The 17,943-nt window shown below is 44.7% G+C and overlaps 1 protein-coding gene across 4 annotated transcripts in view; it reads left to right on the top strand.

Annotated features, from left to right (window-relative positions):
- The window catches only part of LOC144930821 (uncharacterized), a 32,987-nt gene that overhangs the window by 3,114 nt on the left and 11,930 nt on the right, over nucleotides 1-17,943 (top strand). Inside the window, exons 1-3 of one of the 4 annotated variants that reach the window (XM_078854178.1) lie at nucleotides 10,328-10,616; nucleotides 10,907-11,562; nucleotides 11,889-12,008. The exons of 1 other annotated variant lie outside the window; for it this stretch is intronic. In XM_078854178.1, the coding sequence (XP_078710304.1) occupies nucleotides 11,368-11,562; nucleotides 11,889-12,008 (315 nt within the window). In that variant the 5' untranslated portion in view covers nucleotides 10,328-10,616; nucleotides 10,907-11,367. Of the gene's footprint in view, nucleotides 1-4,607; nucleotides 4,709-10,327; nucleotides 10,617-10,906; nucleotides 11,563-11,888; nucleotides 12,009-17,943 lie in introns of those variants that run through there. 2 more of the 4 variants (XM_078854177.1, XR_013636228.1) reach the window with 2 other exon arrangements.

Below are 17,943 nucleotides of genomic sequence, written 5' to 3'. Positions count from 1 at the left end.
GATTGTGTGGTGGTTTTGAAATATGAAAAAATGTCTATTATGAATCAATTATAAATTGTTTAGTAAGGGCATAATTCTGAAATACATTAATTTATGCTTTTGAGTCACGAAAAGTTCTATATACAGGCCTAAATCAGCACATGCAACTCCCAATTACAGTACAAGGACCATTATTTGTATAACTAGAGTACATATCAATAATTCTAACTTCTGACAGTCTTTGAATACTGAAACTCAAAAGGAAACTGAAGCACTATGGACAAAACCCTGCAAAAAGTATCTGTGGCCTTTAAGAGGAAAGGGAAAATAATCCCTTTAGCTCTGCTGCTTGTGGGGGGAGAGGTGAGTTGTTTATGTAAATCCAAAATCTGAGCACTCATGCTGGACTCTGACACCTCCCTTTCCTTCCCCACTCCATTGCTGGAACTGTGAAACCCCCTGGAAATTTCTGTACTTCTAATGGCTGCAGTAAACCTACTATGTAAGATTTCCCACTCAACCCTACCCCCAAGTTCTTCATTCCTCTGCATTCCGGTCAGGCTAGCTCTACTCTAGGCTTTCTGGGTGCTAGTGGGGAAAAGCACAGGAGACAGTTTTTCTGCTGTCACTTCTGGTGCCACAGTGGCCTCCAGCAAGCAGGAGGAGCAATTGCAGGGACAATCCTGCTCGTCTGTGAAATGGAGCATGCTCAGTTACTGTGGGGATGGTGCATTCACAGTCTAGTCAGTATGTTGACGTTCTTGGATATGCGCTACAGAGAAGCAGACAGAGAAACGTCATGAAATTGAGTGTAGGGCTTTATTCCACTCAGCGAAGTGTAGGCAACACTACCAGCCCCATCTATAGTTTTAAAATTACTTTAAATATTTTAAAATAAAATTTGCAGAGAGATTTCTTTGGTTAAAGAGGGTGCATTTCAAATTGTAAGCAAATTGAAAATTTATGCACAAAGTTATAGGAGGCCTGAAAATTAGATTTATAGATTTTTTTACCTTATTTATGGAGCTGCTACTGAGCAGTTTCATAATATGTGACAAATAAAGTTACTCTGTATTCAGACACAGAAAGCAAGAACTAATTTGTTGCTGTAAAATTTAGCAATTCCCACCCATTACCCCCATCCCACTAAAGATGAATCCAACGTTGAGCTGATTTATAGCTCATCAAATATTGATCCACATTTAGAAAGAACAAAACTTTGGGGTATAGTCTCTTAATATGGAACAGGAAGTCCATGAATAAATTAATAATCCTGTATTTGGTGCAGGGATTGAATAGCATGCAGTAAATCAGGCATATGGGAAATGAGGATAACATAAAATATTTAATAGCTGCTAGCTGCTCATTTTATAAGCCCCATCATCCTATCCTTCCTCCTGCACCCCATTCTCTCTGATCCTATCCACCTGGGTCTTGTTCCTCTACACCCTTTGTTCTTGTCCAATGTTCTCCACCCTGGTTCCTGCTCTCCTTCCCCTCTGCTTCTATCTAAACCTCCCTCTCATAACAGCTCCTGATCTCCTCCTCTTCCTCTGTGCCTTTTCCCTCTCCCAGCCCCTGGTTTCTGCCCCCTCTCACTCTACAGCTATTCACCTCTCCATCCATGTGGTCCTGCTATCCTCCCCCTCTGTGCATATCCACCCCTATTCCCCAGCTTCTGCCCCCTCTCATTCTTCTCCTAACTACCCGCCCCCAGCTCCTGAACCCTAACCCCTTTTATGGTTATTCACCCTCTGCAGTTCCTGTCCCATTCCCTCTCCGCTGCTATCCAACACCCATCATCCACTGGTCCTGTCACCTTGCTTCTCCCCATCCTCTGTCTTCTAAAACCTATTCCCTCCCCACTCCTTTTTTCTCATCCTCTGCATTCAGATCCGTTTAAAGCTCCTTCTCCTCCTCCCTGTCTGGATGCCAACAGGGAAGACACTGAAAGCACAGGAGAAAGCCTCCCTGACCTCAGTTCTAGTGTCCAGCACTCCAGCAACCTTTGGCAACCAGGAAGAGCAATTGAAGGGAAAATCCTGCTCATTTCCTACAGCCCCAGGTTGAAGCATGCTTAGCTGGTCTGTGAGAAAGGTGCATGCACAGTCCAGTCAACACATAGGAGTTGTGAGAGGATGGAACATGGCCAGAACAGATAAAATCTTTAGAAAATTTAGCTGCCAAACTGGAATAACTTTGTACCAAACATGTACAAACAGATTTTTCAGAGGCTTATAACCTTGCCAAATTTGGGCATATTTTCAGAGGAACAGCAAAAGGCACATCCCTGACACCACGGTGATCCCCCACTAAATTTCAAGTTCCTCCTCCAAAGCATGGAGGTGCTAAAGACTCTCAAATAGTGGAAGATTTTGTTTGTAACATGGTAAAACAAAGTCTCTCCTCACTCCATCCCTCACCTCCCCCTCTAATCTTGTTCTTGGAAATGGCTAAATTATTCTAGTTGAAATTTAATCAAAGAAACAAACAAGACAGACACCTAAGACAGACACCTGGCCTGGAAAATTTCAGCCCAGAGAGTTAAAATTTGCCAAAGTTATAAAGAACTGAAAACAAGATTGGAAAGTGACTATAAGCAGCATTATGAACTCTGCCTATAATGTGAAAGAATTTAAGCCATTTGCACTGAATTTTTTATTTGGTAGAAACTTCTGTTGAAACAGGGTGGAATCTAGGCAGGCTTCCCATTTTTATGAGAAGCGGTCTCTTTAGAAACTAAGGAGTACAAGGCGAAGTTTACCCTCATAGAGGCATCAGTTACAACTTCATAGATTAGTGCTGATTTACATCTTTGCAAAGTATGAAAAATAGAGTATATCCTCCCCAGATTCACAGTACTTAGTCTCTGAATACAGAATGAATTTTCTAAGAATTTGCAAGCAAATCAATTAGTTTATGAGTTGAAATTATTAAAAACTTGGTCCTTTAAGAAAATTTAGTGTCTATACAGTGCTTTTTTTGTTCTAAATTACCTTAATAATGGAATAACACAGGCTCTTCAAACTTTCTATATAATTAAAACTCTTTGAAATCTTATGCATAGACTATACTTGAAGAAATTAAATTGTAATTAAGCAATGTTATTAACCATTGTTGTATCTAACTGTTATGATTATATAGACTACAATTTTAATTGTGCCATGTACTGACACCAGGAGGGGAACAATATGAAAAAACAACAATCTAATGTCCTTAAAAGTCTGTTTCATTTATTCTAAACACTAAAATGACACAATCACAAACATATGGTTATTGATTGATGTCATTACAGGGCAGAGATAAGGTTGTTTGGGTATCTTTAACTGTGCATTTTGTACCTTAACATGTTTAGATTTCTTTTAAGTGTACTTTAAACTCTGAATTTCTAGTTTGCCATGCTTAGTTTAGGGATAATTACAACATCTATTTTTATTTTTTTTTTACACTTAAGTACTCATATGTACTCTGACCTTAACTCCCATTTTACATATTTTTTATCTGGAAATTAGGAAAAGATCTGTTTTAGGCTGACTATCGGGTAAATATCCCTGACAGCATGATCTACTAGATTGCAGAATAGTCTCCCAAGGGAAAAGGTGGAAGCTTCATTGCACAAAGTACCAAAAACTAGACTGGACAAAGCACTGGAAAGTGTAGTGTACTTAAGATCTTAATATGTAATGACTTTTCAGGGGAATGCATTAGATTATCTTCTGAACAAGTAATTTTCTCTCTAATATCTAGATTATCACTCTAAAGTGTGAGAGAGCTTCAGACTCCTATTTCTGAGAGGTCTGTAATTGTCACTTCAAAGACCCATGAATTAGGTGGCCAAATAGTGGCACCACCTAGTGGTAAAATTGCGATATTAAGCCTACGAGGAAGTAAGAAAAGGATTTTGAGATTTTAGGCTTCGTTGATTTTTGACTCTAGTGTAATAATTTCACACTGCAGGCATCCAAAGCATGGAATCTGTTTATGACACAAATCATGTAATGTTGAATATCTCAGGCACTTGAGGAAAAAATAAGGCTTCTTATGGAAATACTGGATGTTTTATAATTATTTTTTATTCATATACAGTACAACTGAAGAATCTCTTTTTAGATAGTGTTCAAAAAAAGTTGCCTGTCTTTAGTTATCTTATCTAAATGGAAGAAACCACATAATTCACATCTGCCTGTTGTCAGTAAGGGAGACCAGAGAATTTACACAGAAAGACTGGACGAACATCTTCTTCAGATTCTTCCTCAAAAACTGTGGAACTTTCACTGAGATTTTGTCTCTGAATCTTTGGAATGTCGCTAGAGAGCTTTACAAAGGAGGTGGTTAAGAAAGGCTATCTTTTAGATTTTAAATGTTGTGATTGACTTCTTGGGTTCTATGAGTTTTAGAATGTATTTGGGACATCTTTATCCTCCTTCTCAGAGAAGAGTGTAGTAAAATAAAAACTACATGATATTTTGTGGGCAAAGCTAGTGGGCAAACTGAAATTTATTCTTCGGTGGTGGCAGAGTCCTCTATCTTATCTAAATTACCTTATCCCCTTCACTGCAATATCTGAGTGTCTTCCAACTATCTGAAAATGGAAACAACAACCTCTCTCTTCCTTCCTTTCCTTCCAGCTTTCAGAGGAAATAACGTTCTTCATTCATAATTTTGTTATTGATGTGTGGGTGAGAGAGAGAGAGCGATAGAGAGGAAAAAAACACTCAGTGATTGGAAGGCAAGTAAAAAAAATATGAGTTTTGCAGCATTTAATTCTGAATGTAATAAATGGGTCATTCTTAGGCCCAGTTTTGTGAAAGTTTTGTCTCCCATGTTTGTGAGCCTCCCCAGATTGGTCAATTAGTTCATGGGTCTAATAGAACATGCCTATTGTAGTAGTTCCTGGCTGTGGTGACAGTGGTGAACACTCAGGTAGCTTGGACCATTTTCCATGGAGAGCTTTGGAGCTGAGGGAAGAGATCTTATATTAGACTCCAAATACAATAGGGAGACAATGAAAAGCACATAGTTCTCAGGTGATGTACTCACATGAACCTGTGTTGTTAAACTGACAGACTGGTACCTTTTGTACCAATTGAGGCCTTTTCAAATTGTGTGGTTTCTGTCATAGAAATGAGTTAAACATATAATTAAGCATAAAGGTAACAAATACTTGGCCACTTTGGCCTTTATGGAAAAAGCATAATCAGCCTTGAATCTGGTGGAGGATTGGTTTTTATAGGATCTTTTAGGCCGCACTTAGAGTTTCCCTGTGACAGAGTCTGAGGAAGAAACTCATTTCTCTTTATGGTGGGAAAAACTGAGGACCACTGACAGGGGGAATTTGACTCTGCTTTCTCTAAAGGCCTTGTATAATGTACATACAAGCCTTTGATCAAGATCTTGCAGGGGCAAAGAAAACTGTAGCACTGATTGAAGTTTACCTTATTAGTTGCACGCTTACTACATCTTTGTTGGCCTTTCAGGCCTATCATGCATTCCATTCCAGGGATGTATGAGTTAGGAAAGGAGCCCAAACATTGCTGTTACTCATGTATATGCCTACAATAGACTGTATTCATGTTTCTCAAGCTCCCCCTTACCTAGGTCCCTGCCTTATAAGAGGAAGACTGGAGTGTGGGCTGCTTACACTACCCTGTCATGCAGGTCACTGTGAATGATTGGCTGTATGCTGGGAATGATTCTGCCCATTTCCTGGACCCTTAGAACAGGTTCTTTCCAACTTGTGCAAAGAAGGAAAAGTTCCAGGAGATCCTGAATGATCAGGGGTCTGTTGCAGAGCAGTCTGAATTCTTATAGGATAAGTAGAATTCCACTTTTGATCTTTTCTGGCTTTTCTGATAAGTCTTTCAAACATTTTAGAAGATAAAAATGCAGGAGAATGAAGCTGCACCGTCTGTGAGGCAAAGAGAAAACTCACCTCCACAGATGAGACAGAATCAATCAGAAAGATTATCTAATTGGTTTTGCTTCTCACTATTGTGGGGAATGAGAGGATTACAAATATAATAAATTAGAACGTAGAACAATTTTCCAGCACTAAATGTGAATTTTTGAAAAGTTAAATCAAAAATAGAAACTGGAGACTATGGTGGCCTCCCAGACAGAATCAAAGGGTCAGATGCCTGCTTGTTTGCTAAAAGACTAAGAAAAGAGCTCTTAATTTGCATTTCTAAATAGAAACTGATAGAGCTTACTGAATCCATATTAAAATTTCCAGTGATGAAGAAAAAAATAAAGAAATGGGTATTAGATTTGAAACAAAAAAGATATGCCTCATATGACTAACATATTTTTCAGAGACCAAGATGATTTTTTAAAGAAATCAAGGTATCTCTAAAGTTACGCAAGTGGAAAAATGAATTCATGGGTAAATAAATGTATTTGTTTCTAGACGTTGCTAATCAGGGGTGCTGGAGCAATTTATATAGTGGGAGTGCTGAGAGCCATTTAATCAAACCGTAAACCCTGTAAATAATGGAAACCACTTCAAGCCAGGGGGTATGGCCGCACCCCCAGCACTCACAGTTCCAGCACCTATGTTGCTAATGCTAGTCAAGTCTATTGTTGGAAATCAAATATCTAAAAAAGTAGTTGATAAACAAATGTCAGGGGTTGGCTGTGTGCTCCAGGCTGTCAGTACCGCCTACGGCAATACTCCGGGGTATAACACCTAATACCAAGAGTCCAAGGCCACATCACCTAGGAGTTTCAGTTCAGGAAGTGTTGCCCAGTGCCGAGAGCCCCAAGGCCACTTTACCTAGCAGTTACCGTTCAGGGAGCATCACCCAGCGGCGAGAATCCCAAGGCTGATTTACCTAGTGGTTACAGTTCAGGACATCTTTGCAGGGGGGAAGGTAGGGAAACTCAGGACCACGCTTCTCCACTGGGCTTCGACTCAGGGCCTTTGAAAACAGTGGCCCCTGTGCGAGTCTTAGGGTCTGGTACCCTTAAGCGCATTTCCTGGGTTGCTTCTTACCCTTGTTCTGGTGCCTCTGGCATCGTCACAGGTTGTACTGGGTTCCTTCCTGTGTTCCTCTCTGGTCTGTCTCTAGAGTCCTTTCCACTGGCAACAGCGAGTCATCACCCTCAGCTCCTGCAGTCAAAGGGCTTCCTGTGGCTCAGTTATGATGTTTGGTCCTGGCGGCATGGAGCCCTGGCAGCTTCCTGGCAGAAGACTGCCACACCCAGCTGTTCTCCTCTTCAGTCAACCCAAATTGAGCTGAGCTGCTCCCTTTTGAAAGCTTCCACCCCTGGGAGCATCCCCAGCAGAGGCAAGGAGGCATGTCTTTCTGCCTCCAGAGTAGCCCCTTAACCCTTGCCTTGCTGGTGTGGGGTTGATACACCTGTCACAACAAGACATCATATACCTTTGTGTACCAACTCAGGCTTAAAACGTGAATTGTTTATGAAGAGATATAGTATTTATTTCATGCATAATACCTAATAAATGTGTTAATTAGGAGACTCACTATTGAGCCTGATCAATTCACATGGATTAGTGCCCAAACATTCTACACTTATTCATGCCTATTTCAGTGTGATATAAATGAAAACCCATCAAATCAGATCTCATCCACCCTGAGCAAAATATGTTTCAGAACCAGACTAAAACAGTTTTATTTCTTTCAACTTTCCTGCCAGTTACTCCCTGAACTCTGATTGTTTCTGAACAATTCTAATTTTTACTGGGTATACATACTGATTTATTTTTTGCATCTGAGGATATTGTCACTGAATTTGATATTGTACCATAACTGTTTCACTACCTTCTGAGCATTCCCTTGTAGAATGGGGCATCCATTTCCTCCTCCAAGATCCGTCCTGTTGCCCTTCTCCATCCAATTCACTTGACCATCCCACTCAGTAAAAAAATTTAACTCCTTGGATAGCTAAAGTCCAACTAAAAGTTCAAATAAAAACATTTTTGTTCTACCCCTCTTGGGCTATTCTTCAACCTGCCTTCTGGAGTCAGTTCTTAGCTCCTTCTGGACTACAAGTAAGTCTTTCCCCACACTGTTATAGAGTACCGACTCCCAGGCAGCTTTCCTTACAGTGTCTCTCACAGTCTACCACTCACTGAAGTTCCTTGCTCCCTACTGCCAGCCCTGCAGAGTTTCTTCTCTTTCCTCTTTTAGACAAGCAGCACCTCCCAAGGGATTCTCCTGGGAATCCCTTTGTCCCCACTGCCTTCCCTCCCAGAAACTTCCTACAGACCCTAGCTCAGGATCTCTCACAGGAGCCTAACCTGCTCTCTGTGTTTCCTCTCTCCTGAGTTCTCTCAGCCCTTTTTATGAGACCTGGTGTTCATTAGGCCTGACCCAACTACTCCCGCCTCCTCAGGCTGAGAGGCGAGTATTTATGGCACAGGTGGATTTGGCCCTATTTCTCCTTACAGGAGCCAATCACCTTGGACATATACACTCAGCATTTCTGACATGACTGTAAACGGATTCTTATATTTTAGCTGGATTTAAAATTTTAGGGTCTTATTGGTCCCTCAAAAAAACGAAGGGCCTTTCTATCTTTGCATATTTGGAGGGGGGAAATATTTCTCTTGAAAGTACAATTTATAGTTATTGTGCTTGCACTTGTCTCTTTGTTTATACTCTTCACACTCTTCATTAAAGATGCTGAAATTTCTAAGTTGAAAACAAAATTATGACATTATATCTCATAGCATCATCAATCATTGCTTCAAAAATAAGTTCAGAGAAAGCTATGCCAAAACATCTTTACGTGACTCCATTTGATATTAAAAATGGATCAGATATTAATCCTCATTATTTCATACAGTTTAAAGATCATTTTTCTCCTGGCATCCAAATCATGTTGGAAATGTCTAGTCTTATTTGGCTAATAGAATTAAACAATCAATCTCTACTCCCTATGTGTGATCTGAGTCATATCTTCTTATTTTAATCATGAAATTAATTTTTTACTCCAGTTAGCTCTGTAGAGTCCATACACGTGTGGAAGAGTAAGCTGCGTTCTTTTTTGTCTTATGCATCATTGTCAGCTATGTTCAGGTTATGGAAGCTTTATTATGGGTGATGACATGCAGAAAAAATACTACCTGTCTTCCAGATCCCAGGATGTTTTTGCAGTGCTGAAAGAAAAAAAGACAGTTACCTTTTTTTGCAAAAAGAAAAGGAGTACTTGTGGCACCTTAGAGACTAACCAATTTATTTGAGCATGAGCTTTCGGCTGTAGCTCACGAAAGCTCATGCTCAAATAAATTGGTTAGTCTCTAAGGTGCCACAAGTACTCCTTTTCTTTTTGCGAATACAGACTAACACGGCTGTTACTCTGAAACCTTACCTTTTTTTGTAACTGGTGCTCTTTGAGATGTGTTGTTCATGTCCATTCCATTGTGGGTGTGTGTGCTTGCCATATGCACCGGTGCTGGAAGTTTTTCTCTCAGTGGTATACATAGGGGACTATCTCTGGAGCCCTCTGGAGTGGCACATGTATGCCACGGTATAAGGGACGCTGCTGGCTCCCCCCACCCTCAGTTCCTTCTTGCCGCAAACTCTGACAGTGGGGAAGGAGGGCGGGTTGTGGAATGGAATTGAGCAACATCTCGAAGAACACCAGTTACAAAAAAAAGGTAACTGTCTTTTCTTCTTCAAGTGCTTGCTCATGTCCATTCCATTGTAGGTGACTCCCAAGCAGTACCACCGGAGGTGGGTAGGAGTTCATGGACGTGTCAACTGGAACACAGCTCTGCCAAATCCAGCGTCACCTCTTGCTTGCTGAGTGATGGTGCAGTGCATCATGAACATGTGTACCGAAGACTAAATCATGGCCATGCGATAGGGATACATGCCAGGAAGGCTGCCGAGGACACTTGAGCCCTAGTCAAGTTTCATTTTAGGTGGTGGCTCACCCTGAACCAGCTCATTACAGGTCTGGATGCAGGTGGTGATCCAATTCGAGATCCTCTGTGAGGACACCAGGAGACCCTTCATCCTGTCCACTGTCGCAATAAAGAGCTGGGTCGATCTGCAGAAGGGCTTGGTGTGCTCCAGACAGAACGCTAAGGGGCATCGGACATCTGAAGTGTTTAGCCACCTCTCCTCATTGGTCATGTGCAGCTCTGGACAGAATACCGGGAGGAAGATATCCTACTTGACATGAAAAGGGGACACCACCTTACACAGGAAAGCCGGATGAGGTCGCAGCTGGACCTTGTCCTTGTAGAATACTGTAGATGAAGGCTCCAAAGTGACGGCCTTAATCTCGGATACACGCCCCGCCAAGGTAATGGCTACAAGGAAAGCAACTTTCCACTACAAGAAGCCAGAGGCTCAAAAGGTGGGCCCATGAGCCTAGAGACTAGAGGACCAGGTTGAGGTCCCATTGGGAAACCGGGTCCAGACCAGTGGGAAGAGCCTTTCAAGGCCTTTTAGGAACTGGATAGACATCTCAGGCGAGAGCACCGATTTGTCCTAGACATGTGGGTGGAAGGCCAGTATAGCTGCAAAGTGCACCTTGATGGAAGAAAGCTTGAGACCTTGGTGCTTTAGATGGAGCAGATAATCCAGGATGAACTGCAGAGACAACCAGGTCAGGGAGATGCTATGCTCCAACGCCCAGCAGGAGAACCGCTTCCACTTTACCAGGTAAGTTGCTCTGGTTGAGGGTTTCCTGCTTTCCAAGAGAACCTGCTGCACTTGGTTAGAAAAGGCCTGTTCCTCTGGGCTTAGCTACGCAGCAGCCAAGCTGTGAGGTGAAGAGAAGGAAGGTTCGGGTGCAGGAGCTGACCGTGGTCCTGCGCGAGTAGGTCTGGGTGGCTTGGCAGTGGCCAGGGGGTAGCCATGGCCAGATCCATGAGCATGCCGAACCAGTGCTGGTGAGGCCATGCCAGGGCGATCATAATGACTCGGGCCTTGTCACTTTTGATTTTCGATAGGACCCTGCTGATCAGTGGAATTGACGATAATGCATACATCAGACCCCCCTGCCCATGACAGGAGAAAGGCATCGGAGAGGGCGACCCTGCTAAGGCTTTGGAGAGACCAGAACTGATGACACTTCCTGTTCTGTCTGATGGCGAACAGGTCCACTCAGGGAGCCTCCTACTTCTGGAAGAGCACATGGACAACCTCCAAGTGGAACGACCACTCAGGGTGAGAGAAAAAGGACCTGCTGAGGCGATTTGCCAGCATGTTCCGGATGCCAGGGAGATGCAAAGCTTCCAGATGGATCACATGCTGGATATAAAAGTCCCACAGGAGGAGCACTTCCTGACAGAGAGCTGACGAGTGTGCTCTCCCGTGCCCGTTGACATAGAACATTGAGGCTGTGTTGTCTGTCAACACCTACACTACTCCACTGGACAACTGTGGCCGGAAGACATCACAGGATAGGCAGATGGCTCTGAGCTCCCTGACATTTATACATAATACCAGCTCCTCTGGAGACCATGTGCCCTGGGTCCACAGCACACCAAGATGTGCTCCCCAACCGAGGTCAGAGGCATCTGATATCAGGGAGACCGTGCGCTGTGTACTCTCGAACGGCACTCCTTCCAGCACCAACCTTGGGTCAGTCCACCATTGCAGAAAGGTAAGTATTTTCGGCGGGATCGTGATGACCTTGTCCAGGTGATCTCTGGACGGCAAATAGACTGTCGCAAGCCACAATTGAAGGGGCTGCATTCTGAGCCTCGCATGGCAGACAACATAAGTGCACTCTGCCATGTGCCCCAATAGTCTGGGGCAGACCCTTGCCATGGTGAGCAGATGTGCAGAGACACCTGCAATGAGATCTGACATCATCCTGAATCTCTCCTGTGGCAGGAATGCCCTGGCCCGGGTAGAGTCGAGTACCGCTCCAATAAACTCTATCCTTTGGACTGGGATGAACGTTGATTTTTGCTCGTTTATCAACAGGCCAAGGGCTTGGCACATGCCTTGCAGCACGGTGACAGTGCACTAGACCTGGGTCCTGGAGCGGTCCTTGATGAGCCAGTCATTGAGGTAAAGGTAAATCTGGATACCCCAACATCTGAGGTAAGTCACCACTACCGACATGCACTTGGTAAATGCCCTCAGGGCTGTTGCTAGGCTGAAAGGGAGCACTGCAAACTCGTAGTGAGCGGTCTCCACCATGAAGCGCAGAAAACATCTGTGCTCAAGGAATATTGATATGTGAACGTAAGCATCCTTCAAATTGAGGGCGGCGTACCAGTCTCCCAAATCCAGGAAAGGGATGACGGAGGCCAGGGAGACCATGTGAAACTTCAACTTCTTGAAATATCTCTTGAAGCCTTGCAGGTCTAGGATGGGCCACAGACCCTCCTTGGCCTTTGGGATTAAAAAATAGTGGGAGTAAAACCCCTTGCCCCTTAAATGCAACGGGACTTCTTCCACGGCTCCCACCTGCAGAAGACCCCGCACCTCCTGTGCTAGCAGATGCTCGTGGGAAGGATCCCTGAAGAGGGACAGGGAGGAGGGGTAAGAGGGGGGATAGAAATAAACTGTAGGATATATCCCCCTGATACTGTGCTGAGGTCTCACTGGTCCAATGTTATAAAGGCCCAGGCAGAGAGGAAGGGGGACAGGTGGTTGGAAAATAACAAGGGAGCAGGATACAGGCTGGAAGGTCGCCCTTGAGCTCACCTTCAGAATGCCTGCTTATCACCCGGTTGGCTACGGGTGGAGCTCGATTGAGCAGAGGATGCTGGCTGGTGGCCTTGCCCTTCTTACGGTAGGGCTCCGATCGAGGTTGACTTCCTAATCTCTGAGTCTGTTGTGGCTTAAACCACTTCCTAGCTGGCCCTGGGGTGTACGGGCCCAGAGAGCACAGGATTGTCCTGGAGTCTTTCAGACCATGCAGTTTTGTGTCTGTTTGCTTAGAGAATAATGTCAGGCCATTGAACGGAAGGTCCTGGATGGACTGCTGAACCTCCGTTGACAGGCCCAATGACTGTAACCAGGATGCCCACCTCATGAAGATGGCTGAGGCCATGGTTTGGGCCTCAGAGTCTGCCACATCTGAGGCCGCTTGGAGGGCTGCCATTGCCACTGCTTTGCGCTCCTCAAGAATAGCCAGGAATTCCTTCCTGGATTCCTCTGGCAGCATGTCTGAGAACTTGGCCATGGACTAGCAGAGGTTAAAATCATAGTGACCAAGTAAGGCCTGGTGGTTGGCCATTCGTAGTTGGAGGCTGGAAGTTGAATAAACTTTCTCCTTGTCAGGCGAGGATGAAGAGGAGGCGAGCATCGGTCGTTCTGCCACCTCCGCCTCAGCTGGGTGACCCTGAGGGGTCCACTCTAGGGTCACATCTGTGTCGGGGGGCGAGTGGGAGACTGTTGCTGACCACTTGTCTGATGCCCCTGAAGCTGACCTATGCCCCTGAAAGGGCTGTGGAAACCCCCAAGGATTCCAGGGGCACCAGGGGGCAGGCCACTGGCTCTGAGACCATGTTGCACTAGGAGGTGCTGTGGGAAAAGCCAATGCCTCCAATGGGTGGCCCTGACACGCTGGTAGGGACTCCCCCTCACTGTCAGACCAGTTTATTCCAGGCCCTTTGGTGCTGATCCCAGAGTCCCGCTGAGGATTTGCACGAGGGCGGTGACCCTCGGTGCTATGATTCTGCTGACCAGTGGTGGCGTTTGGCGGATCAGCAACAGTAATCCAGTGATCTACACCTGACGCTTAGTGAGCGGTCCATTGAGTGGGAGCGAGTAGGCCGCCACACCAGGGATCGGTGGCCCGCCCATGGTGAACCATACTGGCGTTCTGGCACCCAGTAACGGGGTTCCCGGGACCAGCAGGTCGAACCACCAGAATGGTGCCAAACAGTGGGAGAGTGGCTTGGGCGTTCCCAGCACCAGGGCAGCTCCATTCCACGGACAATCGTCTCCTTGAGCACAAGGAGCACTGCCCGGAGTCTGGAAATCCACACCATAGACTCTAATGGGTGGGCTGACTCATGTCCAGGGCATCATGGCTCTGCGCAGGCAAGCGCTGGCAGGACACTCCCTGCGGCGAGGAGCAGTGCCGCACTGATGGGTCCATTGGAAGGGTCCTAGGGCAGGTTTTCCTCTGGAGCGGGGTACCTCCGTGGCCAGCATGGGCCTGAAAGGCCTCCGGTGTCGATGGCCCCACCAAGTGCCGAATGCTTCTGCCGCTTCCAAGGGTGGCAGGTGGGTGCTGGAGTGGGCTAGTCCACTCGGTGGGAGCTGGGGCCTGACCTCTGTCCGGAGGTGAAGAGCTGCAAGACATGGCAGTGGTCCATTGATCCTCCATCCTCTTACCTGGGTCCCGTCCAAGGGGAGGGAACTTATCCTCAGTCAGCATACTACTGGTCCTTTACTTACCTTTATATCACCTGTTGTGGGGGTCCTTGCTTTACCTATGTTCCTATTCATTTGGTTTACCTCTGGTTTACCTTGTTTAGAACTGTTGATGGTTTAAAAAATACCTTGGTTGTTTACATCCACACATCCTTCTTTATTTACCGTTTTTTTAGGAGCTTAACAACAAACCCTGATGATAGATGTGGGTAGGGGGATGTTCCTCTAGACTGTTCAACATGGGTTACCAGGGACAGATAAGGGGGAAAAGCTAGACAAATTATCATCTGTAGCCAAGGCATCTTTCTGAACTAAATGTTTGAAAATATGACTTATAGGGCCAAGTTAATCCCTGGCACAACTCCACTGTCTAACATCTATTTTAAGTAGTTCCAGTGATCAACTGTTCTCCGTGTCCACTGAAGGTAGGACAAGAAGTATTGGTTTAGTGTGCAGCAAGAGAGATTTAGGATGGATATTAGGAAAAACTTTCTAACTATAAAGATAGTTAAGCTTGGGAGCAGGTTACATAGGGAGGTTGTGGAATCCCAGTCCTTGGAGGTTTTTAAGATCAGCTTAGACAGACGACTGTCAGAGATGATCTAGGTATAGTTAAATTTGCTTCCGTGAAGGCGGATGGACAAGATGACCTCTTGAGATCCCTTACAACCCTACATGTTTATGAATACATTTCAGAGGGAGTTTAGGTTGGGAGGTCCCTCCCTCAGCATTTGAGGCAGAAGGGCCAAGCAATGCTAGGCTGATTTGGAGCCTGGCAGTGTGGACATTTCATTACCATGAACTGGAGACTAGCACTTGTACTAGGATCAGTGATGCTAGATACTTGCTAAAAAGATTGTAGTGCAAGTGGGAATAAGGACCCTTAGGCTGCCAATGACAATTTGTTAATAGTGGATCAAATAGTTTCTAGGTTTCCAAGTCTGTTTCTCTTGCCTTCTGACAGTTTGACTGCTAGGGAAATAGGTCTGCCACCTTGTAAAATGATGAGTCAATCCTGTGCTAGGCTCTAGCCAATCCACAAGCCAGGAACTGGTCTGGTGACTCTCAGGGAAGGTATATAAGCCTCAAAGATGGAATAGCAGGTCAGTCTGCTCAATATCATTCCAGGGCTTGGAATCCTCTCCTGACAATGGCAACAGACTCCCCAGGCCTTAGACTTGCTCCTGCTCTAGTCCTGTTCCAACCCTGCTCTTGCTCCCACCCTTTTCCAATCCTGCTTCAGCCTTGCTCTCACTCCAGCCCTGCTGTGGACTCCTGATTCTGGCTCTGACCCCCTGGTGCCAACCACTAGGCCAGGCTGCCATTACTCTGATCACTTGGCCTGACCATCCCATCATGTTTTCTGACATACCTACTGGAGACAAACAACTGAAGTCTGATAGAGACAGTTATATCCTAATAGTGAAATATACAGTAATCAAAAAAATTTCAGGATAATACTTTCAAAAGCACTTAAGGGTATGGCTAAACTGCAGTTGGAAGTGTGATTGCAGCTCAGGTAGGCATACTCATGCTAGCTTTAATCTAAGTAGTGCTGCTAAAAATAGCAGTGCAGATACAGCAGCACAGGCTTCAGTGCAGGCTATGCAAGCCTGCTTGGAACCTTGGTATTTCTGTTGCTAGCCTGTGCTGGGGGCCATGCCATCTTGTCTTCATAGCTATTTTTAGATGCACTAGCCAGATTAAGTGCAGGTGTGCCTACCTGATCTGCAATCTATCTCTGACTGCAGTGTGGACATACCTTAAGTATCTTAATAGCCAAAATTCCATTTTCAAAAGCGAAGTAGGCACTTAGAAGCTTAAGTTTAATTGAAAGTCAATTGACAGGCTCCTAAGTCACTTATGCACCTTTGAAAATGCGTGCTTAGTGTACTGTAATGTAGCATGCCACCTGCTGATTGAGAGGAATTAAAACCCAAGTATATAGACTGGAATAGAAGACTGAAAAGAGAAATCAGATTTTATATTACAAAACCCTATAAAGAAGAGTACTAATATCATGTGATTTCGTAACAGATCAGGCTGAAATTCAGAATACAAGTTTTCAGACAATGGGATCAATTCTCCCCTGAATCTGAGGTCTGCTTGGCATTGGAGATGGGGTCTTCAGGGAACTGGTTGGGGCTTTTTGATCCTGGGCCACCTAGCCCCCAAGGTAGTTGTTACAGCCTGGCTCAGTATCCTATTGTATGTGCATCTGTCTGTTGCAAGTGGATCAAAGTGCTGGGTCCAAGGTGCTTCTAAGCCAACTGCATCTGGGTAGAGTCTGGTCACTGTTCCCAGCTCTGAGATTCTAGGGCATACACCCAGGCTTAGAACTGTTGTTTGAGCCTTTCCTTGGGACGTGGGACCCTGCATTACAGCCACCCTAGAACCTGAAACTTATTCCTGAGACTTCCCAACCCCCCCCCCCCCCCCGGTGCCAATACACTCCCCTGAGACTTCCACCTAGCTGTGGGTTCTCTCCCTTCTAGTTTAGTTCCTTCAAGCACAAAGTGACAGGAGAGCATGGAATACAGGCTTTGCAAAACAATTTCTTAATCACTTTACTCTGAAACAGCACTAGAGAGTTACAGATCTTTTCAAAATAACGAAAGTCCTAAGATGCACCCTCCAAATGATTGATCTCATCCCTTCTGTGAGTCTTAGGTCTATTAGTCTCAGGCAGAATCTCTCCTGCTCTCTTGTTCTTGCAGCCCTTCAGTTCTGTGCTGACGTATGGTCTCTTGCTCTGGGCAGCACCTTTTTCAAGTAAAGTTCCTGTCTCCTTTTGCCATCCTCATCCCCCAGTCTGGCTTGCCACACCTCTCTAGAAAGTCCTTTCTTCCATGGGGATGGGCAGATAGTTGACAGACAATCCAAGTCAATGCAAATCTAGTGCCATCTTGATGACTTCACAACAATTATCCTTCACAAGGTGTCAAGCACCTTTCCTGGGTAGGGCACAAGTTATCTTGGGCAAGTTTAGTCATGTGTTCAGCCCATAATACATAATGGAAGTCCTAATACAAAATGGAGTTCACAATTTGATGAAGACATATTCCACTCTGTTAGAGTATTAATTTAAATCACTGGCGTAATGTCCTTAAGGAATCACAACAAGAGCATCCTTTCCTAATGAATGTCAATGAGTCCCTCCGGGGACCCATTAAGAGAAGTATTAGCCTTTGGTGTAAAGTCACTCTCTGCAGGACCTTCTCCTTGGTTAAGCTCTGTTTCAGAGTTTCTCGCTAGGATGGTTTATTGTTCAGGAACCACACCCTTTAAAATTCTTCCTTCCCATAAAACAATCCCATCACACCCTGCATTAGGAAGTCAGTGTCCCATCTCCCCACAACAATACTCCTATGAGCCTGACTACCAGATTTAGCAATATGTGATGCTGCCCCTGAGAAGATGACAGATTTAGGCTTAAACTTCTAATAGGGCACAACCTCTGCAGCTGTATAGTCTAGAAGACCAACAGTCATGGATTCAAATCCAGCATGGATAAACCCCTTATGATCTGAAAATAAATAGTTGCTATTTTGTCAGAATTTCCAAAAGAAATTTTATTTTCCAGGGATTTACATTTCAATTTTAAACCACTGTAGTGTCACTATTACATGTTCACATGTAAACACAT

This window comes from Lepidochelys kempii, chromosome 8 (genome assembly GCF_965140285.1).
Source record: "Lepidochelys kempii isolate rLepKem1 chromosome 8, rLepKem1.hap1, whole genome shotgun sequence".
Classification (NCBI taxonomy): Eukaryota; Metazoa; Chordata; order Testudines; family Cheloniidae; genus Lepidochelys; species Lepidochelys kempii.
The sequence above is the reverse complement of the archived record's forward strand: the minus strand, read 5'-3'. Positions and strand labels throughout refer to the sequence as shown.